Source organism: Heterodontus francisci, chromosome 2 (assembly GCF_036365525.1).
Source record: "Heterodontus francisci isolate sHetFra1 chromosome 2, sHetFra1.hap1, whole genome shotgun sequence".
Taxonomy (NCBI): domain Eukaryota; kingdom Metazoa; phylum Chordata; class Chondrichthyes; order Heterodontiformes; family Heterodontidae; genus Heterodontus; species Heterodontus francisci.
The window spans coordinates 26,066,344-26,093,236 of NC_090372.1; the positions used below are offsets into that span (position 1 = coordinate 26,066,344).

Consider the following 26,893-nt stretch of genomic DNA (forward strand, 5'->3'; position numbering starts at 1 on the left):
TGAAAGAAGAAGACAATGGAAAATTTCTCATCTCTGTTATGAAAGTACTTCAATTTTTTAATATTTTGTGAGGGCCCATGTCTTAAAATTGTAGAAATGGATTCCTTTGGAGGACTGAAAAGATTACATAGATGTTGGACTTTGTTTCTTTTAAACAAGTCACTGCAAGGACTTTGGGACTTGGTTTAGAAACACACTTACCAGAAGTCACATGCCTTCAGCTAAGTAAACAGCAGGTACCTTCTGACGATGGGAGTTGTTTACAGAGAAGTGACATGTCAAGATTTATGGTGGTCAAGAGTTGATTTCATTTTGGATTGTTTTCAGTCAGTTGGGGGTCAGCCTGCTAAGAGAGAAGACCCAGTTCATCCTTTCTCCACCTCTCTGAGAAACCTTGAGAATCCAGTGTGTGATAACTGAAACCCCTGATGCCGCATTTCTTCTGAAAAACCTGCCAAACTAGTCCTCGACATTGTCTGAAGAGAACTGCTCCAAAAAGATCCCTGTGACAGCCGTCTACGCATATTTGAGATGCCAGAAAATGGATAACTGATATCATTCTATATCCTATCCTTTTCCTTCAAGAATTAACACGTATTTGGCCAAAGTATTGTGTAGAAAAATCTCTGCAGAGAAAACCTCTTTATATTTTTTCTTTAACCTGTGTATGTGTATGTATGTGTGTGTGTGTGTGTGTTGGGCTAAGTTAAAAGGGAATTTCATATTTCAATCTGTGTGTTAATGCTTTGCATCCTTATTGAATACATCATTTTTTAAAATAATAAATTGATAATTTTGTTGTTTATTAAAGAAATTGGTTGGTGGATTTTATTCTGAAATAAAAAATAAAGTATATAATTGGCTGTATTGCTAACTGGCTGAACATTTAAATATATGTTGTGACCCGTGGAGAAGTGGAACTAGAGAAAGACAGTGCACACCTTCCACCTTGATTGTAACATATAATTGGGGCTCTATGCGGGAAAACCCAAAGCCGTTGATGTACAATTGTAAGTGGGGTACTAATAATTGTAAAGGGGAAAAGGAAAACCACGTTTCATGTGCATTAAAGCTTACACTACACATCGGAATGTGTTTGTCAGTTGCTATGACCTTTCTGGCGAGGGAGGATTTATCCCTGAGTGATTTGCAAATCTTAACCAAGTCTAGGCTAAAAGCATTGGCAGGAAAGTTGGAGTTAGAGTTAAAACTAGGAGCTAAGAAAGCAGACATAATTGAGGTAATAGCACAGCATTTGAAATTGGAAGGAGGAAAAGGCAATCCAGATGGTAGTTCAGTTTAGTTAGCTAGACTCCAGTTGCAGATGAAGCAGCTTGAACAGGAAAAAGAAACAAAAAAAACTTGAATTTGAAAGAGACAAAGAAATGAGAAAACTTGAACTGGAATTTCAAAAGGAAGGAGAAGAGAGACAGAAGAGAGAAAGAGAGTGAGAAAGGGAATTCAAATTAAAAAATGTGAACCTAAAAAAAAGGTGCCCTTGACCTCGATGAAAATTCTGGTGAGCAAAGACCTGACTTCAACCCAGGACGCACTGGAGAGTGTTTAAATTTGTGCGAGCCCTTCCGAAGTTTGAGGAAAGGGACATAGAGGCATTTTTCATTTCTTTTGAAAAGATAGCTAGAAAGATGAAGTGGCTGAAGGAAAGCTGGACACTGCTCATGCAAAGGTTGATGGGCAGAGCTCATGAAGTTTATGCCATGCTTTCTGAGGAGGCTTCCCATCGTAAAAAAGGCTGTTCTCGCTGCTTCTGAAGCTTCCAGGCAGAAATTTTGGAACCTCTGGAAACAGCCTGGGCAGACTTATAGAAATTGAGAGGGTAAAGAAAATTAACTTTGATTGTTGGATGCGGGCACGAAAGGTAGAGGCCATATATGAGACCCTTAGGGAAATAATTCCTCTGGAAGTATTTAAAAATTCACTACCTCCGATAATAAAGACCTATGTAGAGAACCATAAGGTTTCAACAGTCAGACAGGCAGCTGAGATCGCTGATGGTTATGAACTTGTTTGCAAGCCCAAACCCTTTGTCCGTCACCCCCACAAACCTGAGAAGGATAGAAGGTGAGAGGGTGAAAGGAAGGCAAGTAGCTGGGGACAGGGAGGTATAGCTGGGAATGCCCTGGGATCTCTTCAGACCAGAAAGGAAGATGATGGGGTGGAAGTGAGGTCCGAAAGCCTACGTGTTTCCATTGGCACAAGGTGGGACACCTTCATGCGGAATGCTGGAAGTTGTGGGGTAAATCCATGAGACTTATTGGGGTACACAAGGCCAATGCAGAGAAAGCGGCCCTGACCGAGAGTATGAAAGATCAGGCTGTAGCTCTGATTGCAGCTGTAAGGCCAAGTACAAAAATCTCTGTGAGTGGAGGGGATGTGAACAGGATATTTGAGAGTTATATGGAGTTCTTGTCAAAAGAAAAAGTAGCTCCTTATCCCTCAAATGAGACAGGCAAACCTATAGTTATGCTGAGGGATACAGGAGCCACCCAAACTCCTGCTGGGGAAAGGATTCTGGCTCGCGGGCCGTATGTTGGACAACCCTGATGTAAGCATTGTGCTTGGTACTAGATGAATTGTACTTACTTTTTCCTATTGATTCTGATAATTCCTTATTTCAAGCTGACAATTTGAAGAAAAACAGATTTACTTTGTTGACAATTTACATTCTACTAGCTTTCTCCAGCAACTATTTAAATTATTTAAATTAATGATGGACATTAGATGTGTTTACTATTGTCTGTTACAAAATTTAGGGCTAGGTATTGATCTTGGTTATCGTCTTAGGTTACCATTGATGTTAAATACAGCTAATTATGGTTTTGCTCACTGTTCTCTTCTGGTGATATGAAATATGTAAATTAAATGTTCTGATGGTATTTAGACAAGAAAAGTCATGGTCACATTGCAAGAAACAAAAGTGGCATGAAATTGGGCTCCGTAGCACTACTGGTGTCAGCACTATAGAAGCCCTACAGCACGAAAATGGTGGCACTCGCACTTTCGGCCACTTACAGTGCAGCCCATGTGGCACCCCATGCTGGGAAGTGTGCTAGAGCAGGCGTGCCATGTGTGTGCCAGAAGTATCAGGAATGGTGCTATCATGACATCAAACAGCCATGTGAATGCCTACTATCCTGGCAGCAGCCATGATTCATTCATCCTGTGCCAGTCAGCCGTAACCATCTTCAGGTCCCCATGGAAAACCAAAGGCTGGCTGCTCGGGGACATGTAGTTGATGACAGCCCCCTCCTTCATCCCCACCACCCAACCACATGAGGACAGTGGGCATATAATGAAAGCCACAGAACCACATGACAGCCAGCTGGCTTAAGCAATGGCTTTTTCAACTCATGGGTACCCTCTGGTACATGCTGGACTGGGATTCAAAGTTTGTGATAGTCTGCAGCATCCTCCATAACATTGTCACCATGAGGGTGCAATCATTGCCTCCAGGTATCCAGAGGCCACCAAGGGAGAAGGAGGAGGAGGAGGAGGAGGAAAAGGAGGAGGGGCTAGAGGATAGAGGCAGAGAGGATACATCCTGGACCCCTTCGCTCTAGCTGGCCTGTCAGGCAATGTCATATTAGATTCCGCTTTCAATAAAATTATTTCCCTTGATCACCACTGCTCCATCATTCCGCACCATTACATCCATCTGAGACACCCCATCATAGCATCTCCTTAGTCACTATCCAACAGTAAAAATCACCCACAAAAACCTTCTCATTAACATCTTTATTCAAAAACACGTCCAATTACACAAACAGAAATGAACTATTCACTCTTGTGCATTCCATTCATGCAGGTACTTTTGCCAGTCCTAGGTCTCCTACACAGTGCTACCATTATGATTGTCTCATAGCTGGTGGAAGGTTGTTGACTTTTACTGGGCGAGACTGTAGATGGCCTTGAGCATCTCTGGGACTTGAGTGCGCAGTTTCAGACTGCATCATCTCGGCATGGGTGGCAGCAGTCTGGGCTGGCTGACTGACAAACAACAGCAAAGGCACTGGTGGTGTGGCAGTGGTAGGAGCACAAATGCTGTCATCCTGAGAGAGGACAGCAGGTTCATGCACCACGCAACCACTGCCACTCCTACGAGGTGGCACCTCACCAATCCTAATAATCTGTTGGAGGACAGAATGCTGGATTATTGTGAGAGCCCACATGCCCACTTCAGCACTAAGATCCACAGCCATGATGGCAGCGGTCTGAGCCGACATGGCAGCAAGCATGGTTCTCATGACCTCCATCATAGCTTCCACTGCAGCACTAAGACGTTGGGTGGCTTTCACCTGTGCTGCAGTGGAAGCTGAGACAGTAGCCACCAAACGCTCCATCACAGTTGGGTGCACTAGTGCTGACATGGAGTTGGTCAACACTTCCATGTTGGAAAGGATGGGTCCCAAGCTCTGCATGATGCCCTTTGCCACATTGGAGTCTGACTACTCCAAGCCCTTGACAGCGACTGGAGGCTATCTGGCAGGCCTGCAAATGCATCAACCATCTTGGTGGGCACTGTCACCAACATTCTCTGGTATGACACCCCATTAAAGTCCTCAACTGAGTCCCCTGCAGCAGAACTTGTCTGCAACTTTGCCATCCGGGGAGTTGGCACACAAACTATCCTCCTTTTCCCCTGGCCTGGCTGCAGCCCACTTGTGCCTGGTGACTCACCATTTGCAGATCTGAACTCTACATTAGCCTAAGGTAAGAATCCTGCCAGCATCTGTGCTGGTAGCTGTGGGTGTCAAATCAAGTGTCATTCTTCATCACTGGTGTGGGGTTGCTCTCTTCCTCCTGGGTGTGCTGGGGCTGGGAATGTAACAGTTCCTGGGTATTTGAAAGCATAAAATCACAAGGGGACAGTTGGGGTAAAAATGGGGGGATGGGGGAAAGCAAGAAGTCCATGGTCACACCATCTGTAGCTTGCACATCATGCCAGACAGCTCGATGAGGATCAGGAGGGAGCTGAGAAGGGGCATAAGGCAGTAACATACTGGATGGTCTTAGCAACATTGGATACTATGGGCTAGAAAGATAGGAGCATAGGAAATGGAGCAGGAGTAGGCAATACAGCCCCTCAAACCTGCTCCGCCTTCAACTAGATCATGGCTGATCTTCTACCTCAACGCAATTTTCCCACACTATCCCCATATCCCTGGTAACTTCACTATCTAGAAATCTATCAATCTCTGTCTTGAATATACTCAATGACTGAGCCTTCACAGCCCTCTCAGGTACAGAATTCCAAAAATTCACCATCCTCTGAGTGAAGAAATTCCTCCTCATCTCAATCCTAAATGGCCTACCTTTTATTCAAAGACAGTTCCCCTGGTTCTAGAAGCCCCACCCAGGGGAAACATCCTTCCTGCATCTACCCTGTTGAACCACATAAAAATTATGTATGCTTCAAAGAGATCACCTCTAATTCTTCTAAACTCGAGAGACTACAGGCCCAATGTTCAGTTCAGTTCAGTTGAGAGATACAGCATTGAAACAGGCCCTTCAGCCCACCATCAACCACCCATTTATACTAATCCTACACTAATTCCATATTCCTACCACATCCCCACCTGTCCCTATATTTCCCTACCACCTACCTATACTAGGGGCAATTTATAATGGCCAATTAACCTATCAACCAGCAAGTCTTTGGCATGTGGGAGGAAACCGGAGCACCCAGAGGAAACCCATGCAGACACAGGGAGAACTTGCAAACTCCACACAGACAGTACCCAGTATTGAACCCAGGTCGCTGGAGCTGTGAGGCCACGGTGCTAACCACTACGCCACTCAATCTCACTGATACTTACAAAATTCTTACAGGGCATGACAGGGTTGATGTGGATAGGCATTTTCTGTGGCTGGTGAGTCTAGAACCAGGGGATACACTCAGAATAAGGGGCAGGCCATTTAAGACTGAGATGAGGAGGAATGTCTTTACTCAGAGGGTGGTGAATCTGTGGAATTCTCTACCCCAGAGGACAGTGGAAGCTCAATCATTGAGCATGTTCAAGCCAAAAAGTGATAGATTTCTGAATACTAATGATATCAAGAGATATGGGGATAGTGGGGAAAAATGGCATAGAAATAGATTATCAGCCATGATCTGTTTGAATAGTGGAGCAGGCTCGATGGGCCGAATGGCCTACTCCTGCTCCTATTTCCAAAGTTCCTATGTTCCTAATCTCTCTTCATAGGACAGCCCCACTATCCCAGGGATACGTCTGGCGAACCTCCGTTGCACTCCCTCTATGGCAAGCATATCCTTCCTTCGGCAAGGGGACCAAAACTGTACACAATACTCCATGTGTGGTCTTGCCAAGACGCTATACAATTGCAGCAAGACTTCTGAACTCCTGTACTCAAATCTTCTTGCAATAAAGGCCAACATACCGTTTGCCTTCCTAATTGCTTGCTGCGCCTGCATGTTAGCTGTCAGTGACTTATGAAGAAGGACACCCTTTGGACATCAACACTTCCCAATCTCTCACCATTTAAGAACTACTCTGCATTTCTGTTTTTCTTATCAAAGTGTATAGCTTCACATTATATTCCATCCATCATGTTCTTACGCACTCACTTAGACTGTCTAAATCCCCTTGAAGCCCCTTTGCATCCTCCTCACAACTCACATTCCCGCCTAGTTTTGTGTCATCAGCAAATTTGGAAATATTACATTTGTTCCCCACATGTCTGATGCAGAGCACCGTCTCCTCTGTCAGGCTCAGGAGATCCAGGCATATCTGTCCCCCATCAAATCTCTGCTTCTCCCTCCTGTTATGGGCCGCCTTGCCCTGCAAGAGAGAGGAAGAATGTCAGTGATTGTGTTGCACTGTATTTAGGTGATGTGCCTGCATTGCTGAATAGTTGGAGGTAAGTGGAGGCAGCGAGAGGGTTTGAGGCTGGCATCATTGGAAGGTGTATGAGGGCAAGGTGGAGCAGGTGAATGTTAGTCATGAATGCTAGGGACTGCAGCTGGGTAAATGATGGGGTATGGGATGTGGTGCTTTGAGCAGCCTGACAGGCTGGTGGTTTTGTGCGTGTGAGATGCCATTTAAAGATACACTCACTGATCTTGACCACCTGTGTGAGGTTATTAAACTTCTTCCGAAACTGCTGCCGGTTCCTCAGGGCCAGATTCTGGGCTTTGACCTCCTTGCCACCTACTCCTATTCCCTTTGAAGGATGCTTCTTGAGGGCCTTCTGGCCCCCCATGTAAACGTAGCCGCTGTTCTCTTGTCCACCTCCATGACTGAGGCCTTCAGTGCTACATCGATAAACCTGGAAGTCGTCTCTATGTCCTGGTGTTCCATTTTGCGTGTATAGAATTGCAGCAATAGCATTCAGCAGCAATCTCTGGTGATTCAGTGCAGCTTGCCTTTAAGAGGGAGAGACTGACTGTAAGAGCTGGAGACGAGCAGGAACATGTGCTAGCCCCCCATGCTATTAGGTCCCTGTTGGGTGTGCAGTCAGCCAGCAGTATGGGTCACACTGGGATGAACACTGAAGTCATTATAATGTGGACGCAGCATGAAGTTTGTGCGCTGCCTGCCTCGACGGGAACGGGCATGGGCACGTCACGAATTGTGACCCCACCCACCCCCCCCCAACCCCCACTGAAAAATGAGCGGATGAATCTTTAGCCTAAGATCTTTGTCTTTCTTACCCTTGCACTCAGTCCAGAATATAATTTCAGTACACAGGAAAATCCTTCCTCATTGAGGACAGGCTCTTGTGTCTGAGAAGATCCACTTAACAACAAAATAATTGGCAGTCTAAACCCTTCTTTGGCTCATGTCTGTTGCGTTTTGATAAACTAAATTTCTATTCCCTATTTTCCTACTTCAGTGGTAACTCTGCTCCAATATTCCATTCCAGTTTAGTGCTGAAGGAGTGCTGCAGTGTCTGATGCACCTTGCCTTCGATGAAATGTTAAACTCTGGCACAGTCTGCCTTTGCTGATAACATAGATTAGATTAGAGATACAGCACTGAAACAGGCCCTTCGGCCCACCGAGTCTGTGCCGAACATCAACCACCCATTTATACTAATCCTACACTAATCCCATATTCCTACCAAACATCCCCACCTGTCCCTATATTTCCCTACCACCTACCTATACTAGTGACAATTTATAATGGCCAATTTACCTATCAACCTGCAAGTCTTTTGGCTTGTGGGAGGAAACCGGAGCACCCAGAGAAAACCCACGCAGACACAGGGAGAACTTGCAAACTCCACACAGGCAGTACCCGGAATTGAACCCGGGTCCCTGGAGCTGTGAGGCTGCGGTGCTAACCACTGCGCCACTGTGCCGCCCACAGGATATTAAAGATACCCTGGTAGTATTTAAAGAGGTAGACCTTTCCTGCTGTCACTAAAGCATCAATGAATTAAGGATGAAAAAATCAATTCAATCCATCTTAGCTCATCCAACCAGAAAAAGTCTTAAATGATTCCAGTGATTTTGGGCATCCACTCCACATCTTGATCACCAGGTGTGAAAAACACCTTCTAAATTTGACTTTTGTTTTACTTGTTTTAACCTACTGTCTCAAATATATTGGATATATAAAATTCTATGAGGTCAGATCTCAGTTTCACTTCATAACCTAAGTTTCTGTTCCGATACCAGTATCAGTCTCACAGGTCCTCTATTCGCTGCTTCCACAACTTGAATGTCTCCCTTGTGTCTTGATGAGTAGAATTGGACGCAGTGCTCAAGATGTGCTCTGGCTAGAGCACTAAACGATGTAAACATTATTTCTTCTAACTTCTACTGTACATTTCGGCTCCTTGTTTATTTCTGCTCTGCAGTAATATGTTAAGTGCAAATCAACTTCACCTTCCAGTAATTGTTAATGTAAATTAGACAGTACGGGCTGAATTTTTATTAGTGTACCGCACATGGCAATGGCGCACTTGGAACTCAGCAGCCTTCAGACACGGAAGCGCCACCGCTGATCCCCCTCGATAGTTCACATGGCGGCTCATTTAAATGGAGGGGGCAGAGTGGCCGTACCCAATGATGTAGAGGGGGCGGCCACTCCATCCCTGGCAATGCCTACTGGAGCCACTGCGCAGGCACAGCGCCATTTTTAAAGGGCTTCAGGCCCTTCACTTTTATTTGCATTTTTAAACGTGCTGTTTCATTAGAAATTGAATAAAATTGTTAATTATCTTTGATTACCCTCTGCCCACCCCCCCCCCAACTGAATTCGCATTTCATAAATTTACATTTGCTCCCCAAAAACAACTTTGGAAAATGTTGACATTTAACCCCCACCTTCAGAACCTTTGGCCCTCACCTGTTCCCAACAATCAATAACAAAGGATTTCCCCGTTGCCCCTCCCTGCCCCCCGCCCTGATAATTTCCAGTCCTCCCCCCTCCCCACAAGTATCTCGCCTCGGAATTCCGTATGGAGTGCCGAAGGCACGTGAGTTGCGGTCAGCGGCCGTAATATCGGTGTGGGACGGCTGCGGGGACAAGGTAAGTATATGTAAATTAATTACCTTTGGTTTAATTAGTTAAACGAAGGCCCCGCCACCAAGTGGCAGGGGGGCCTCACCGAGGCCTCGCCGCCCCAGGTAAATTGCGGCAAGGCCTTCTTGTCGTCGGGGGTAGTGGTGGACAGCTCCCACAAATATTTTACGGGGCCCCCCTGCCATGAGCCCCGACGTTAAGGGGCTTGTAAAATTCAGCCCTAAGATTCTCAACATTGTACATAGCTTGTCAACTTAGCATGTCTGAGCAACTGGACATCACTCCCCTAAAAGTACCCGTTACTTGCTGTCTTTCAGCTTCTTCGCCACAAATACATTTTACTTTGAATCTCACTGCTTTAAGAATAAGTAGCAAAATTTCATGCAAAACTTTGCAACTTTTCTTTTAGAATTCCAGGTGCATCTTATCGTGAGGCTCCCCACAGTCTACCTGAGATACCTTGTCATCAACAAAAAGAAAAAAAAAAGACTGGTCAAACAGGATCTTTCCCTTCTCAATGATTGTTGACTGTTATTTCTTAGATTATGTTAGCCAGCATCCCTCCTTCAAACAATAATCACCAAAAGGGGATTAAATTGTAATGGATGTCATACTTTAAAGTTATTCAGTGTCATTTGCTTGGAGACATTGCAACATTATAAAGCACATATAAGTGTAAGCATTATTACTTTAGTATCTGCATAAGGAGATTTATTTTACTGGATGGTACTTATAAATTTACTTGGTTAACAATGTCCCATTCCCATGCAGTTTTCTGAACTTGAAAGATAGAGGAAGGATTTGTAGACACGGTGGCACCTGCAGGTTAACTAAATACTTGAATTTACAACAGAATTAGAATAACGTAGTTGTCACAAGTTTACACCTCTGAGCAGAATTATCACTTTACATTGTTGTTAGTGAAAAATGGTTATAAATCATGTGTTTCCTTCCAATTTCACACCCTACCATGCTTTTTGTTTCATAAACATAGGACACTGTGGTCTATGAACCAGCACTCATTAACCATACATGCTAAATAAAGAAACTGTATTTGATGGAAAAATTCTGATAAGGGGCAGCAAATAACCATTTGTTGGTAGGAGTGCTTTAATCTGATTGTTAGAAGATGACAGTACCGGCTTTCCAGAGTTTCCTTTTTCACCCGGAGCTCCTGGCACTCCATAGTCTCCCTGGAAGATCACAATACTCTAATTAATACTTATTAATGTTTTTATAGATAAGTTTTCTGTGTAATCTAGTTCAGAAAATTATTACCTGCTCACCAAGTATTCCATCGATACCATAGTCCCCATCACTACCCTGTTACAATGGCAATGTTACATTGGTAAAATTAGGAGTGTCAGGCTGAACAAAAGATTCTGTTTTTGCTGAATAGTTAAAATGGTAAGTAAATTTTAATTTAAAATAAATGTTCCATATTTACCTTTTCTCCTGGATACCCTGCTTTTCCCTGAAAAAAAATTCTCATTAATCAAATTGTAACTGTAAAAATGCAAATATTTGAGATATATTGATGGTCTATGGTTCACAAAGTTGAGTTTCTTGCCTTGGGGCCACTGGGACCATCACATCCTTCAATCCCTCGTGTTCCATTTGTACCTGGTGGGCCCCTCTCACCCTGAAAATATTTGTAAAAAATCACTTGGACATTTCAAATGACAAATATTGTTAAACTTGCAATAAATCACGTAACATGTTTAAGATTTTGTTTACAGTGTCATCTGTTTCCTTAATACATAATTAAAAATATTTCCCACTGTTTCATTTCATAAGAGTTTCCAAACAATGCTGTTCAGAACTGTTGTTTGTTCATAAATATATTCTCAATGAGCAACAGTGAAATCAAGAATTTACTAGATTGAGGAAGACATGACAAGAGCAACCCAAGTCAACAGAAATGAGAGCAAAATGTGCAGGAAATCTTAGTGCTATTTTAGAATGAAGATACCAATAAACATAAATAATGGAGGTTTTGGAAGGCTGAGCTGATCAGAGTATATCAAAGCTAAGGTATTTAATTAATATCTGTAGATTTGTAGGTGACCATTTTGTATGATATGCCCATTTTCAAGTTGGTTTATTTCTTAAAGTTAACTTTTGTTTGCGGGTAATATTTATCTCCATGTCAACTTTGGATGCATTTTTCAATAATGAAAATAACATTTCATGATAATGCTGTTTTAGGGAAGATTCCTGAGCCTGGCTGCTATCTGGTGTGTGGTAGTGATTTTTAAAAAAAATAGTTTTAATTGCATCACACTAAAGCACTGCTCGAAGATGACAAAAAATACAGCAATATGTGAGTTGTTTTTCATGGATCTAATTATTGCTGCAGTGTAAGGAGTTGAATGAGTTATGAATTAGGGTCTTCCTTCTAAGTAGAAACATTTCTATTTTTCCCAGTTCACCCATGAGTACTGTGTTTGTGCCTCAATTATGTAATAATCTGTCTTAAATAATAGACAATTTATTTAGTATTCCAATTATACTGTACCAACCACAGTGTGTGCTGTTAAATGTGCAATGAGAGCTCTGAGTTTTAGAGCAGACCAGCATTTCCAGTGTGCAGGATCAATTCACATAGCCATGGACATACTCTCAAATCTACTTACTGTCAAGTGTCCTCTGGTTTGTGGTTGCGGGAGGGGGGTGTAGGGGAGTAGTGGTTGGGTTGGGGTGAGGGTATAGTCTGAGTAGAACTTTTATACTATTGTACAAATTGATATTTTATATTAGGTACAAATATCCTCAGAGGGCTTGTATCTCAGAGTCTGAACCTGAAACAGCTGTGTTTTGTTGAATTACATACAAAACAGCACTCTCACCAAGGAACAAATCTAAGAATCAGTCATCTTCCTGTTTGGATATAAAGTTATGTTCTGCATGTTGCTAAGATAGTTCATAATAAATAATAAAAGTGTCAGATTTTCCAAATAGGTCAAGCACTTAGTGAAATTCAATAAAGTTGGATGAACATTGAGATGAGATTTTCGTAAGATTGAAAATCTGTGTTATTTTTGTAGCCAAGTTTGGAAAATATTCAGACACTTTCCAGGCCAATTTTAACTCCTAGCAGGAGTCATGCAGAGAGTGGCCATGATGGGAATTCACTGTCGGGAATCCAAACGAACAGTTCTTGCCAGTCATGTTAAGGGGATGAGAGGGGGTTTGGGAGGCCATTGCAGTTGGGGATGAGCCAGGGAAACCAGGAGCAGGGAAGGCCCAAGGTTTCCTTGTTGGGCCCCGAGGAGCATTTCTTTGCAGTCTGGCCCACAAGCAAGCTAGAAAAAAAAAATTAGATTCACTAAACCTTTTGGGCTTTCTGGTGTTTGATGTTCAGGTAACAGTCAGTGCAAATTAAACAAGGGAGGGAGACTGTTATGTTAGCCAATTTCTCTTTGCTGTCAGGTTCCAACTGTTGATTATGTTGATTTGTTAGAGGGGGGTAAGTTTTTGTTGGGATTCTTCTAGGAGCTCACTGTTTTTCCAGAGTTTCCGCAGCTGTTCCACTGCAGTACAGCAGATAAGCAGGAGAACATTGCCCCCACCCCACTCACTAACCCAGAAATTCAGATTCAGGCCCTGAGTTTTTAAAGAGGTGAGCCAAAAATTAATTATTCCACTAAGGATGTTCCATCCGTTCAGTATTTCTAGCAAATTAGAACAAACTTAAGAGTTCACTGAAAATAAAGAACAGGGAAAATCTTCACAAACAGGTTTTACAATGTCACTACCTAAGCAACTCTAACCGTAGTCTGGTATAAAGAATCTCCACTGGAAAATGTAGTCTAGGAAAACAGTTTTATTGTGATATTTAATCATGGACTAAATAAAAATGGACTGATGTTATGCTCTGAAAAGACCTATAAAAACTAGTTTCACTTGAATAAGGAATGTGCCTTCACTTGTCTATGCCTTATGCTCTGGAATTCCCTCCTTAAACCTTTATCTTCTTTTACCACCCTCATTAAAAGCTACCTCTTTGACTAAACTTTTAGTCATCAGTCCTGAAAGCTCCTTCTTTGGTTTGGTGTCAATTTTTGACTGTTTACGCTCCTATGAAGTGCTTTCCTACATTAAAAGTGCTCTATGAATGCAAGTTGTTGTTGTTGTCCACCCATGCATCTCCAAATTTTTCAGTGTGCAATTTTGTGCAATGATTTCAGAGTAAACACATACAAATAAGCCTTCAAGGTAACTGTGGAATCTACCTTTAAAACCCATTAACAGTTTCAACCAAAGATGTGTTTCCAATATACATAGTGCTGTCATCCAGTCATAGCTGGAGAATCATTTGCAATGACTTCTCTTCCTGCTCCAGCATCATTACCTCTGGTGTCCCCCAAGGATCTATCCTTGAACCCCCTCCTATTTCTCAGCTGCATGCATATCCCTTGCTGGCATCATTTGAAAACACAGCATCTGTTTTCACATGTACGCTGACAACACCCAGCGCGACCTCAGCACCACCTCCCTTGATCCCTCCACTGTATCTACATTGTCTGACTGCTTGTCCGACATCCAATAATGGATGAGAACAATTTCCACACTCAAAATATTGGGAAGAGTACAGCCATTGGCTTTGACTCTCGGACAAACTCCGTTCCTTAGTCATCAACTCCATCTCTCTTCCTGGCAACTGCCTGAGGCTGAAGCACATACCTTTGACTTATGACTCAATGGGGGAATGGGACTGACTGGATAGCTCTGTGGAGAGCCAGCATGGACTCGATCGGCAGAATAGCCTCCTTTTGTGACACAAATGACTCTATGACTCTATCTTTGGTTGAAACTGTTAATGGGCTTTAAGAGAAAGTTCCACAGTTACTTCCAAGGCCTATTTGTATGTGCTTACTCTGAATGCATTGCAAAAGTAGAGAGCTGTGGATAGTGGATTAAATTCGGAGATGTGTTGGTCAACAAAAACAACTTGCATTTATATAGCATCTTTAACATAGGAAATCACTTGGTGTCATGCTTGATCCCAAGATGGCCATCCAACCACATATCTGTGCTGCAACTAAAGTTGCCTATTTCCATCCCTGTAACATTGCATGACTCCAGCCCTGTCTCAGCTCACCTGCTGCTGAAACTTCCATTCCTGCCTTTTTTACCTCTGGACTTGACTGTTCCAATACACTCTTGGCTGGGCTTGACACGTTCTACCCTCTATAAACTTGAAGTCATCCAAAACTCTGTTGCCCATGTCCTAACTTGCACCAAGTGTAATTCACCCATTACCCCTGTGCTGGAAGACCTACATTAGCTCTTGGTTAAACAATGCCATGATTTTAAAATTATCACTTTTGTTTTCAAGTCCCTCCAGGGCCTCAACCATCCCTATATAATCTCCTCCAGCCCGACAACCCTCCAAGATATCTGCGCTCCTCCAATTCTGGCCTCGGTAGCCTCCCCAGTTTTAAACGCTCCACCATTAGAAGCCATGCATTCACCTGCCGAGGCCCTAAGCTCTACAATTCCCTCCCTAAACCTCTCTGCCTCTCTACATCTCTTTCCTCCTTTAAGATGCTCCTTAAAACCTACCTCTTTGACCAAGCTATTAGTCATCTCTAATATCCCCTTATATGTCTTGATATCAAATTTTGATTGATAATGTTTCTGTGAAGCACCTTAGGATGTTTTACTACGTTAAAGGCGCTATATAAATACAAGTTGTTGTGATGTCCCTACATTGACGTCTTTTGCTGTTTTGGGTTCAAAGCCTCCAATTTACTGCAGGATAAACACATGGAGCGCAAAGGCAATTAAAAGCAGCTCCACTTCACTTCCTGCAAATAGGGAGGGAATCATATTTTCTTTTACAAAATAGATGTTAAAGTACCAACTTACTGGTCCTCCTTCTTCTCCTGGATAACCTATAAATCCCTTTGGGCCTGGATTTCCCTGAAATAACATCATTAACACATTTACTAAGCATTTAATGGAGACAGACAAGTTACACATTTAACAGAGTTGGCAACACTGGACAAATGTTCAGCCATGAGTCATCTGTATACTTCAGGTGTCAAACATGCTCCAAAAACAGGTAGTTAAAAGTAGTGTGCTGTGCCTGTTACATGTCTGTGCTATCATTCATGTTTGTGGTCTTGTGGAATAATAGATATTCTTCAATAGGCTGTGTTGGGCTAAAGAAGTCTAATACATTGTAGTGTTCTGGAACGGGCACTGGATTGAAAATTGTGGGTGCTGGGGCGGCAGTGGGGGGGGGGGGGGGTGGGGTGTGGTGGGGGTGCACAAGAAAAGAACTAATGGATAAAAAAGGAAAACTGTATTAAACAGATGAGGGCATTTCACTGATCATTTGTGCTCGAAAGCCTCTTGCAGCAGTCATTTAGGAAACCCTGATGCTCCCTTCCATTAACTTCAGTGCTGTGTGGCCATATGAACTTAGCAGGAGGTCTTCATGTAATAGCTGGCACAGCTCCCTTATTGCCTCCTTGATTAAGTGTACTCTTCTGATGGTTCCTCGTTAAAGTCAGAGGAGCATCACCATAGTCGCATGGCTTGTGTTCCCTATATATTCTTTGAGGGGGAGATAACATCTTGAAAGGTACATGCTCCCAAAACGCTGCCTTAATCCTCTTTTCTCCTATTCATCATCCTCCTCCATGATTATGGCATAGGAAAGTATGTCCATTGGGAATTCCATAGCTGCTCCTGAGAGATTCTCATTGTGGAGGAGGAATATCCCAGTTGTCTCACTGTCCCACAGGCAGAATGGAAACAAGTCCGTGGCTGTCTAGACTCAAAGCATATAATTATATTTCCAGTTTTAATTTACCCCTTGAGCATTGTGACTGTAACTGCAGGAAATTTTAGGCACCAACAACACTGGCCTTCATTTAACTATTTTTAAGTTAGATGTATGGGGATTGTTTGAGTGGATTGTTGGAAGAACCAAACCATGTTTGGAAATTTGGGCGTTATCATCCTTGAGATGAAAAACTGGTGGAAATTCTTTCCATCCTAATTTGCTGGCTAGGAAAATATGTTGCCTCATTTGAGACCCCAGCAATGCCAATTTCTAGGCCATTAATTTTACGCCGAGTTTAATTTCAGCAAGATTGGTACATCTTTTGAACAATGACATACCTTGTCTCCTTCTCTTCCCCGAGGTCCAGGGGCACCTTGTTCTTCTGTACATTTGCAAAAGATATTGCAGCATTCTTTTTCCACAACTGCATTCTGGAAAAAAAAACATATAAGTTTATCAATTTTTTATGGGGTACGAGTGCAGATTCACTGATGGGTGATGAATTAAAAACTACAATTTTCTATTTTTAAAAAATCATTCTATTTATGTCATGTAATATTAAGGGCTGCAGAGTGACATGATCTCAATCATGTGATGCCATCCCCATAAAAGGTCACTTACAGAAGCTGTCATGATTGGGCTACTGGTTAGCTGAAGGGTGACACTATCAGAAGCTTGGAATCAAATACCTCAGGCGTCCTCTTTAGCAGGCTATGGCTAGAATGTTGTTAAGCATTATCTATACAAAGACTGAAACAGGGTTAAGTGGAACTCATGCGCTGAACAGCAAATGTTCTCACTGGACAGTAAACTTCTCACAGTTAAAAAAAAAAATCCACTTCACAAGCCAACAGTTTTTCCTCCATTAAATTAAACATGCAGAAAATCCTGGTCTGGCAAGTGTAGAAGAGGAACTTGTATCTTTCAAGGCAAATCTTTCAGGGCGGCACAGTGGCGCAGTGGTTAGCACCGCAGCCTCACAGCTCCAGCGACCCGGGTTCAATTCTGGGTACTGCCTGTCTGGAGTTTGCAAGTTCTCCCTGTGTCTGCGTGGGTTTTCTCCGGGTGCTCTGGTTTCCTCCCACAGCCAAAAGACTTGCAGGTTGGTAGGTAAATTGGCCATTATAAATTACCCCTAGTATAGGTAGGTGGTAGGGAAATATAGGGACAGTTGGGGATGTAGTAGGAATATGGGATTAGTGTAGGATTAGTATAAATGGGTGGTTGATGATCGGCATGGACTCGGTGGGCCGAAGGGCCTGTTTCAGTGCTGTATCTCTAAACTAAACAGACCAACCCTGTCTAATGAAACAATATCTGGATAAACTACCAACACTGAAAAATCAGAATCACCAGCAATATTAGATGTACTTCAAAAAGAAAAATTCTATTTGCTCACGAAATCTGCTTTTCTTGGGCTTACATACTATTTGCCTATACAAAGCACTTCCAACATCCTCCATTTCAATTGATAGCTTTTGCTTGTATTCAAATCCTCTTCCAAACTCAACGAAAAGGATGTCATCGATATTCGGAGCACCCTCCAGAGCCACAGTGATGAGTGCATTGACCCCTGCAATTATAAAATTCAGTTTAAGGGAACAAAAATCAATTTATGCAGCAAACTATTGTAAAGTTATCCTTAACAAGAATGAAAGTTCAGACAAATTTGCATAAAAAAGAAAATATGCCTTAAATTGACTTTACTGTAGAGTCATGTTTTCTGCATTTTAAGCATTTATTTAAGAACTTTCTAAACAGGTTCACAGTCCTTTTGAGATAATAAGAATGAAAGTTGCCAAAAAGAAATTGAAGATGAAGTTGTGTGGAAAAAATAAATAACAGCCTTCAGAACTCACTGCCTGCACTCATGCAACACAAATGGCCATGTGGGTTAGATGCTCAAGCACAGCTGGTGCCTTTTGGAACTAGAACTGTGCATGAATCACTATTTTAGAAGAGTAGGTGAAAATGGAGAAAATGAGTCAGAAAACCTATTTTTCAAGAGTTAAGGTTGAAGTGCTATAGTCAAAATGTGTCACATTTGATGAGATATAAATTAGATTAAATCTTTTCAGGCCTGGCCATAATTAATAACAAAATTATCCAGGCTTGGGGGAGGGGTGGATTTTAAAATGGAGGAGTGTGTGGGTTTGGAAGTGGATAGGGTAGTTGGTGGTTAAAGCCGATGAATTTGACAGTGTGTCGGAACGCTGGCTCCAAACCGCCAACTTCCGGGTTTCACAGGATTAGATTGCATGCAAACACTTGCTCAGGAGAAATGAGTTGACAATTGTTATATTAATCACTCATTTAAAGCGATATAGAGATTTTTCAACTTAACATGCGATCCATGGGTTTCTCAGACTTCTTGAAACTTGCTGATGTACACAAGGAAGAACCCAACGGCAATGGAGGGGGTCAATGAACATCAGGGAAATATGGCACTACATACTTAGTTCGGACAGCAGCGTCCTTACCTACTGGTGGGAAAAAGCTATTTACAGTAGATTAGATGAGGACCAAGATGACCAGCAACAGAACCAGCAACAGCATTAGCAACAGCCTGTTGGTCACAAATTGTAGCTGGACAGCAGACAGGATGTCAGCAGAGAGGGAAGCAGCAAAGAGGTGTTGCTCACAGGAGGCCATACCGAGCATACATGGTCTACAGGCAGAGGATAAGGTTCTTTAGCATATTGGAACAACAGTGTCTCAGGAGGCATAGGCTATCATATCAGGTTGTGGCAGATATCTGCAGCCTCCTAGAAGAAGATCTGCTCTTTGCTGGATCTGATGGACAAACATTACCAATGGCTGACACCACCAATCTCAACTTTTGTGCTTCTGATGCTTCCAGGTTCATTTGCCAGATCTCCCAGTCAGCGGTCCACAAATGGATAAGGCAGGTCACTGATGGATTGTTTGCAAGGGCTGGAAATTATGTCAGCCTCGCCTGTGATGATGCCAGTTGGAATGAACGGGCACTCAGGTTTGTGGCTTTGGCTGGCTTGCCACAGGTGCAGGGCATCATAGATTGCACACATGTGGTAATCAAGGCACCCGCAGATCACCTAGGAGTGTTGTCAACCACAAGGGCTTCCACTCCATGAATGTGCATCTGGTGTGCAACCACAAAAAGATCTTTATGCAGGCGTGTGCAAGATATCTGGTCAGCTGCCATGATGCTTTTGTCCTCCAGCAGTCCAACCTCACTGACATCTTCTCACCTGGAAGCAGAGTTAATGGGTTGTTCTGAGGAGACAAGATATACCCGCTTAAAACTTAGCTGATGACATCTGTCAGAAATCTAACCAATGAAGCCAAATGGCACTAGAATGAATGCCATATCACCACCAGATGTGTCATGGAACAAACCATCAAAATGCTGAAGATGTGCCTTAGTTACCACGACAGATTTTGAGATGCCCTTCAGTACGTACCAGTAACATTCATGCCACACAAATGCCAGGCAATGACCATCTCCAACAAGAGAGAATCTAACTATCTCCCCTTGACATTCAATGGCATTACGATCGCTGAATCCCCCACTATCAACATCCTGGGAGTACCATTGACCAGAAACTGAACTGGAGTAGCCATGAAAATACCATGGCTACAAGAGCAGGTCAGAGGCTAGGAATCCTGCGGCAAGTAACTGATCTCCTGACTCCCCAAAGCCTGTCCACCATCTACAAGGCACAAGTCAGGAGAGTGATGGAATACTCTCCACTTGCCTGGATGGGTGCAGCTCCAACAACACTCAAGAAGCTCAATGCCATCCAGGACAAAGCAGCCCGCTTGATTGGCACCCCATCCTCAAACATTCACTTCCTCCACCACCGACGCACAGTGGCAGCAGTGTGTACCATCTACAAGATGCACTGCAGCAATGCACCAAGGCTCCTTAGATAACACCTTCCAAGCGCTTGACCTGTACCACCTAGAAGGACAAGGGTAGCAAATGTATGGGAACACCACCACCTGAAAGTTCCCCTCCAAGTCACACACCATCCTGACTTGGAACTATAACGCCATTCCTTCACTGTCGCTGAGTCAAAATCCTGGAACTCCCTTCCTAACAGCACTGTGGGTGTACCTACCCCACTTGGACTGCAGTGGTTCAAGAAGGCAGCTCACTACCACCTTCTCGAGGGCAATTAGGGATGGGCAATAAATGCTGGCCTGGCCAGCGATGCCCACATCCCAGGAATGAATTTTTTAAAAAGCCAAGGACTCCAGAATGGTCATTGGTCTGCTGCACTTTGCACAATATTGCACATCAGTGAGGTTTGAACCTGAAGGAGAAACAGAGCACAGTGCACAGATCCTCTTCCAAGGAGGAGGATAAGGGCAATGCACAACCAGCTGCACATACTGCCGCCAAGGGTACCCCGATCATTGTGAAGCTCACTTAGGTTCCATCAGTGAACCCATCTCACAACCAATACAACAGCTAGTTTTCCGCTGTTCACCCTGCCTCTCCACCAATGCCACTAACACAAAATAATCCTGCAAACAATTAGCCACCCTTTCACAGTCCCCCATTGCTCACCATCAATTCACATCTTCCCATTCATCATCCAACAAGTAAAATGGCCACTTGCTGGTCAGCAACCAAGAATAGGCAAGACAGGAAAATGGTGCAAAAGAATAATATTTATGTGGTTCAAGTAGAGAATGAAAACGCAATAAAAATAACAATGTCCAGGACATTTATGTCCATACCCTTGTGCAACTACCAATCATTAATTTTTTTCCTGGCGCTCTTATATGTTGCAACACCTATGGTTGCAGCAGAAGTAGAGGTAGACTGCTCAGAGCCCTTCTTTCTCTCTTGGCCAACATCTTCTCGGTTTGGGAGCCCATACGAATCACACAAATGACTGCTGCACCTGCACCTGTGCAGGGGTAGACTTGGCCATTGGGATATGAGGCTGCACATGGGATACTGACTGAGGGGGGTTGGGCAGGTGGTTACAGGGGGTGGGTTCAATGGGTGAGAAGTGGAAGCACTTTGAGCCAAGTCCCTACTTGCCCACGTTCCCTTTCTTCATCATCCCTGTCACGGTCCAGCCACACATCCTGGCTGGCAGTGAGCTGGAGAACACTTTGCTGCAGGTCAGTGGGGCAATGACTGACTAAGGTTAGGGTTTCACCAATCCTATTTAAGGTAGCATTCATTGCGTGCAAGCCATTAGTGAGGGCCTGCATGCATTTGTTAGATTGCTACATTTGATGGTCCATGCAGGTGCCCCTATTTCCATGGATGAAGTCAGCATTGCAAGTGGCTACGACTTGATGCCACTCATGCTTGAGATGGACTCCTCCAATCTCTCTCCAAACATGCACAGTGTAGCTGGAAAGCCTGCCTACATTGCACATTCTTTGCTGTTGTCAAAGGAGCATCCCTTTTGTCAATTGTCCCCAAGGTTCAACATCAGCACCTAGCTAAGCAGAGCATGAAGTGTTCTGTGTCCTCTGATGTGGACTCTCCACTAGCGTTCCTGTCTCCATCATCTGCTCTTGCTCACTTAAGATGTGTGAGTCAGCAGTTGAAAACCCAACCGTCTTCCTTACCAATCCCACTGAAGTGTGAGTATCAGAGCTGTTGAATGGTCTATATAAGTCCAGTGATGCTGCATCTTCAGAGGGAGTGACCTCCTAGACCATCTCCTGAAGGATGCTTGAAGGCCCTGTGGGAGATTAATGCCGGAATTTTACACCCCCCTAAAGAGCGGGAAGGTGGCGGGGTGGGGGGGGGGGGGGGGGGTGCGTAAAATGGAGCGGTAGGCTTGAGGGGCCCTTCCCAACCCATTCCCGCCTCTGCCGCCACTTTATGCAGGGCGGCAGCGTAAAATGGCCTACCCACCCAAGGCCCTTAAGTGACCACTTAACGGCCACTTAAGGGCCTCTGCCCGCCACCAGGGGGATTTTACCCATGGCTGGTTGGGTGGCCCAGGCCCAAGAGAAGCCATCTGACAAAGTGGCGGTGGCTCTCAAGATCAGGCACCCTGTGCCCGACGGAAGGCTGCCCCCACTGCCCCAACGCTCCCCAGAAACAAACATGTCCCTCATGTCCCCAATCGACCACCCTGTCTCGCCAGGCCCGACTGATTACCCCTGGCGAGGCACCAAAAACTTACCTTGGTTCCGGGGCTCCCCAACATCTTCTTTGCAATGGCTTGGTTGCAGTCTCAGCAGTGGCCACCGCTCCCGGTGGTGCTGCTGGGACAGAGAGCTGCCGGCCCTCTGATTGGCTGGCAGCTTCATTAGTTGGGACTTCCTGCCTCAATGAGGTGCAAGTCCTGCCTCAGACCAATTAAAGGCTTGGGGACTGCAAAATGCAGATCGGATACCCAGGTCAGGCAGAGGCGGGCTCACCATTGACTTTTCAGTCGGTGGATGGTTCCCATCCGTCAAGGGTAAAATTCCAGCCTAAAGGTTTGAATTAGAGGTAAGAATGTTTTAATTGATCATTATCCACATGACCATATTTCACTGGCTGCTCACATCAAGTCAACATGTTGTATGCCATGTGACTGTATGATGTTTAACTCTGTCACCAGGTAGCTGGGAGCCTGCCACGTCTGATGGCCAGGCATGCCCAGACTCCGCTGATCTCCAGTGCAAATCTTGCGAGATTGATGAGGACCGTCTCCGGTTCTTTGCCTCTCCCTGGTGTTTTGTGCACTCTTCACCTGCAAGGAGGGAAAGAAGAGACCTGTGAGTGAGTGTAATGGGAATATGACCTAGCACTAAAATGAAGGCAGTGGTGGATGGAGAGATTGGGATGTGAGGAAGTACATAGAAAGAGAGGGACGGGTGCACCTGTAAGATAACTTAGTGTGAGGGGTGATGTGCTGGAGTAGGTTTGAGAAGACAGAGTGAGGCAGTTGGCATGATACACACATTAGGATGTAATTGAATGTGCCACTGTACTCACTTTTCTTGCCCTGATTAGATTATTAAAACACTTTTGACACTGAATCCAGGAGCATAGCACCACACTCTTGCTGCTTACCTCCTGAGCAACTACCAGCCATGCCTTCTTGCTTTCACTGGCGTGCTTCTTCCTCCCATCAATAGTGGACAGTGTCTCCCTGCCGGCCCTTACAGACCCCAGAATTACATCCAGGGAGGCATCACTAAAGCAAGGTGCAGACTTGGATGTTTTGACTCCATTCTGATAATCCCCTCTTTTGTTCTTCCTCCTCCAGAATCCGTCAACTATCATCTTTGCAGTGTCCCTTTATTACGAATGCTGGACATTGTAACATGATTATGTTTTAAACAATTGTGATTTTTAAAGTTTAAGATGGAGTTCAAAAGATCAGGTGACCTGACATCAACTGTGCTAAGGGACAAGACAGATGAAAGACTTTTGTTTTAAAGAAAGAGACTGCAGGGGTTTCACCCTCCCAGTCTTTCAGGTCATAAACAAGGGGGTCAGTGATTCTGAAGATGTAAATCTTCCAGGCAGCTGTTAACAACTGAGAACAATGGAAGACCCAGGTGACTGTGAAACCAGATTTCTGGACTCTGTATATTGGAAAGGTCTAAGCTATTGACTTCTGAGTCCAAATAAATTTAACAGATTTTCTGAAGGCAGACAGGTTGTAAGAGAAGAAACCAGCACTTGCAGTCTCAAGGCAGGCTGTAAGAAGGGAACCCAGTGGTTGCAGCCTGAGAGAGAGGGAGGGGACAGCTGCTCTCTGATACAGTAAAAGGCTGCAAAGACTTGAACCTGTTTTGAAAGTTGAAGCTTGTGGAGAAGTAGAAGACCAGCAGGATCACTAAGAATCACCTTATTCATGGACGTCCAGATCGGAAGTGCTCCGAGAAGTGAGTGAAGAGGACATTGACTTTTGAAATGGTCTGGGAAATTCAACCCATTGCTACTGGGAGGAATTTGGAACTTTTAACTGCAAAGTATTTTGCCATCTAAACAACTATGTAACATTTAAATGTGGTGTGAGGTTTTCAAGTATTTTAATAAGGAAATATCTTTCTTTGTAATCTGCAGTATCAGCTACTTATGAAGTACTATTTGGTTAATGAGGATTTCTTTTAGCTTAGTTATAATAAAAGTCTTAGATGTGAAATTTTGTGTAATTCTTTAAATTGGTCTGGGAGTTCATATCTCATATTTTAATGTTAATAGTCTCACTGAGGTCATAACAACCTTTAAATAGAGGAGTTGAAATCAACTCATTCATGTCGTCATCACACCCACTCACGTTAATTGGTCAGGAAACCTGGAAGTCATATACAAATGCAATGACTGGGTTGAAAAGCCGTTTACAGACACACTGCACTTACCTCTGAGTTTCCTGTACAATACTGGACCCTCCCACCCCCCAGCTCTCTGCTCCCAACATTTCATCAAGTTAAAGTTCCCAACTATCTCTCTTACTAGTTCCACTGAAACACAAGATTGTGAGCTGGTGCATGGCATGCATGAGTAGTGTGATGGTGCACTCTCAGAATGACTTAACTCCAGTAAGGAATCTTCATCTACGACCTCCATCAACTCCAGCTGCACGTGTGAAGACCCTCTGGGAGATAAAAGACGTGAATGAATGCTGGCAGGGTAAGAATGACAGAACATCTCATTATGAACATGGTCACATTTCACTTGCTGTTGACATCAAGTTAACATGACTGAGTGCTGTATGACATGTGGCTGACTGATTTTTAATTTTGTCACCAGGTAGCTGGGAGGTTCCCATCTCCCCATCCTGACAACCAGAGATATTGAGACTCCATTGATCGCCAGTGTCCCTGCTCTGCACTTGTGAGTTGCGAAATGGCTGTAGCGCCACCTCCGATTCTCTGCCTCTCCCTGGTGTTCTGTGCTCTCTTTTCCTGCAACAAAGGAAAGAACAGACCTCTGAGTGAATATAGTGCCTTCACCCAAAGATGGAAAGCATTTGGTGATGATGAGTATCAAGGAGAAGCATGACATTGCAAGAGGATCAGGGTGAGTGGGAGTGGTGGATGGATAGATGGGATGTGAGGAAGTGCATAGAAAGAGAAGGACGAGTGCACCTGCAAGGTAAGTGGGTATGAGGAGTGATGTGATGGAGTAGCTTGAGAAGGCAGGGTGAGGGAGTTAGGGTAATGTGCACAGCAAGATGTAGGTGAACGTGTCACTGTACTCACCTTTCCTAACCTGGTTAGGCCTTAAAGTGCTTTCTGCACTGCATCCAGGAATGTAGCACCACAGCCCTGCTGCTGACCTCCTCAGCAACCTCCAACCATGCCTTCATGGTCTCTGTCATAGGTTTCTTCCTCCCATTGCTGCAGTTGAAATCTCCCTTCAGCTCCTGATAGGCCCCAACAGCACACTCAGGGAGGCATCATTGAAACGGTGCCCAGCCTTGCATCCATCCCTCAACATCCTCCTTTCCTGTCTTGACTCCAACACCTCTAAATTCCATCTTTGCATTGCTTCTTTAAATACTGGAGTTGAGATCGCACATGCGAGTTCCCATCACCCCCGTGGCATTGAGTGGGTGGGAAAACCCAGAAGTAAATTGATAACAAAGTGGCTGCATTAAAAAGCCACAGACAAGATGCGCTTAACCTACTTCCGAGTTCCCACATGATACTGAATCCTCCCGCTCCCACTGCACACCCTGGATAGGATTGGGGCCTAAATAACAGACTGTAATTCATGATTATTGTTTTTAAATTATAATATTGGATTATTGACCTTGAACAAATGGGTTGAAACATAAAAAAAAAATGTTCATTATTTTTAAAAATGCCTTATTATCATACATGAGGAACTGGAAGTAAGCAGGGCTAAACTTTAGTGATTTTTTTAATGAATTCACCCTTTAATGGATGCACTTTAATTCCTAATATGCACTCTCAACAGATGAGACTTCAGACTAGGAATGCAGTTTCATAAAATTACCCCTTAAATCTCCATGCTACTGCACCTAGCTAGTGGGATAGAGTGAAACTGGAAAAGACACAACTTAATGAGGTGGGGATGCATTTGTTCATTTATTTTTCTAATCACACTCCCAAAAATTAGAACTCAATGGAATCAACAAAATCGCTTCCAAAAAAGATCTCAAACTACAATCTGGTACATTATTATATTTGGAGATAAGCAGGTTAATCTTTTCAGAGCAGCAACTGCAGTTATATGCTTCAGCATGTAATGTCTGGTCAATGTTGACATTCAGGAAACACTTAAGTTACAGTATGAACAATTTAATCAGCCAACATTATATACATATGGCTTAGGCTTAATTGGTTTAATCCTTAGTGTGGAAAACAATTTGCTTTACCTTTCATTTTCAAATCGTATTCCTTATTTTTGACACTAATATTCATTATTTGAAGTATTCACTGTTAAATGCCAACTGTCCATGTCTTTAAATGTTACTCTTTTCATCAAGATGTACTGCCTTTCTACAAACAAGACAATTTACGTAACAAGCCAACAAAATTATTTACTGCCTTTACAGCAATTTTTTTACGACAGCTGTGAAGATAACAGTTTTATAATTCCCAAGATAATGGGCTGAATTTTCCCGACATAGTTTTCTTTTGGATGTCGGGA

At 43.6% G+C, this 26,893-nt stretch overlaps 1 protein-coding gene across 2 annotated transcripts in view; it reads right to left on the minus strand.

Moving 5' to 3' along the window:
- LOC137383337 (collagen alpha-6(VI) chain-like) overlaps positions 1-26,893 on the minus strand; it is a 160,775-nt gene that overhangs the window by 90,954 nt on the left and 42,928 nt on the right. The window contains exons 1-8 of one of the 2 annotated variants that reach the window (XM_068056049.1): positions 26,619-26,697; positions 17,739-17,884; positions 16,650-16,742; positions 15,387-15,440; positions 11,083-11,154; positions 10,960-10,986; positions 10,791-10,835; positions 10,652-10,705 (exon numbers count right to left, since the gene is read on the minus strand). In XM_068056049.1, coding sequence (XP_067912150.1) covers positions 10,652-10,705; positions 10,791-10,835; positions 10,960-10,986; positions 11,083-11,154; positions 15,387-15,440; positions 16,650-16,742; positions 17,739-17,884; positions 26,619-26,664 — 537 coding nt within the window. In that variant the 5' untranslated portion in view covers positions 26,665-26,697. Of the gene's footprint in view, positions 1-10,651; positions 10,706-10,790; positions 10,836-10,959; positions 10,987-11,082; positions 11,155-15,386; positions 15,441-16,649; positions 16,743-17,738; positions 17,885-26,618; positions 26,698-26,893 lie in introns of those variants that run through there. The other variant, XM_068056039.1, reaches the window with a different exon arrangement.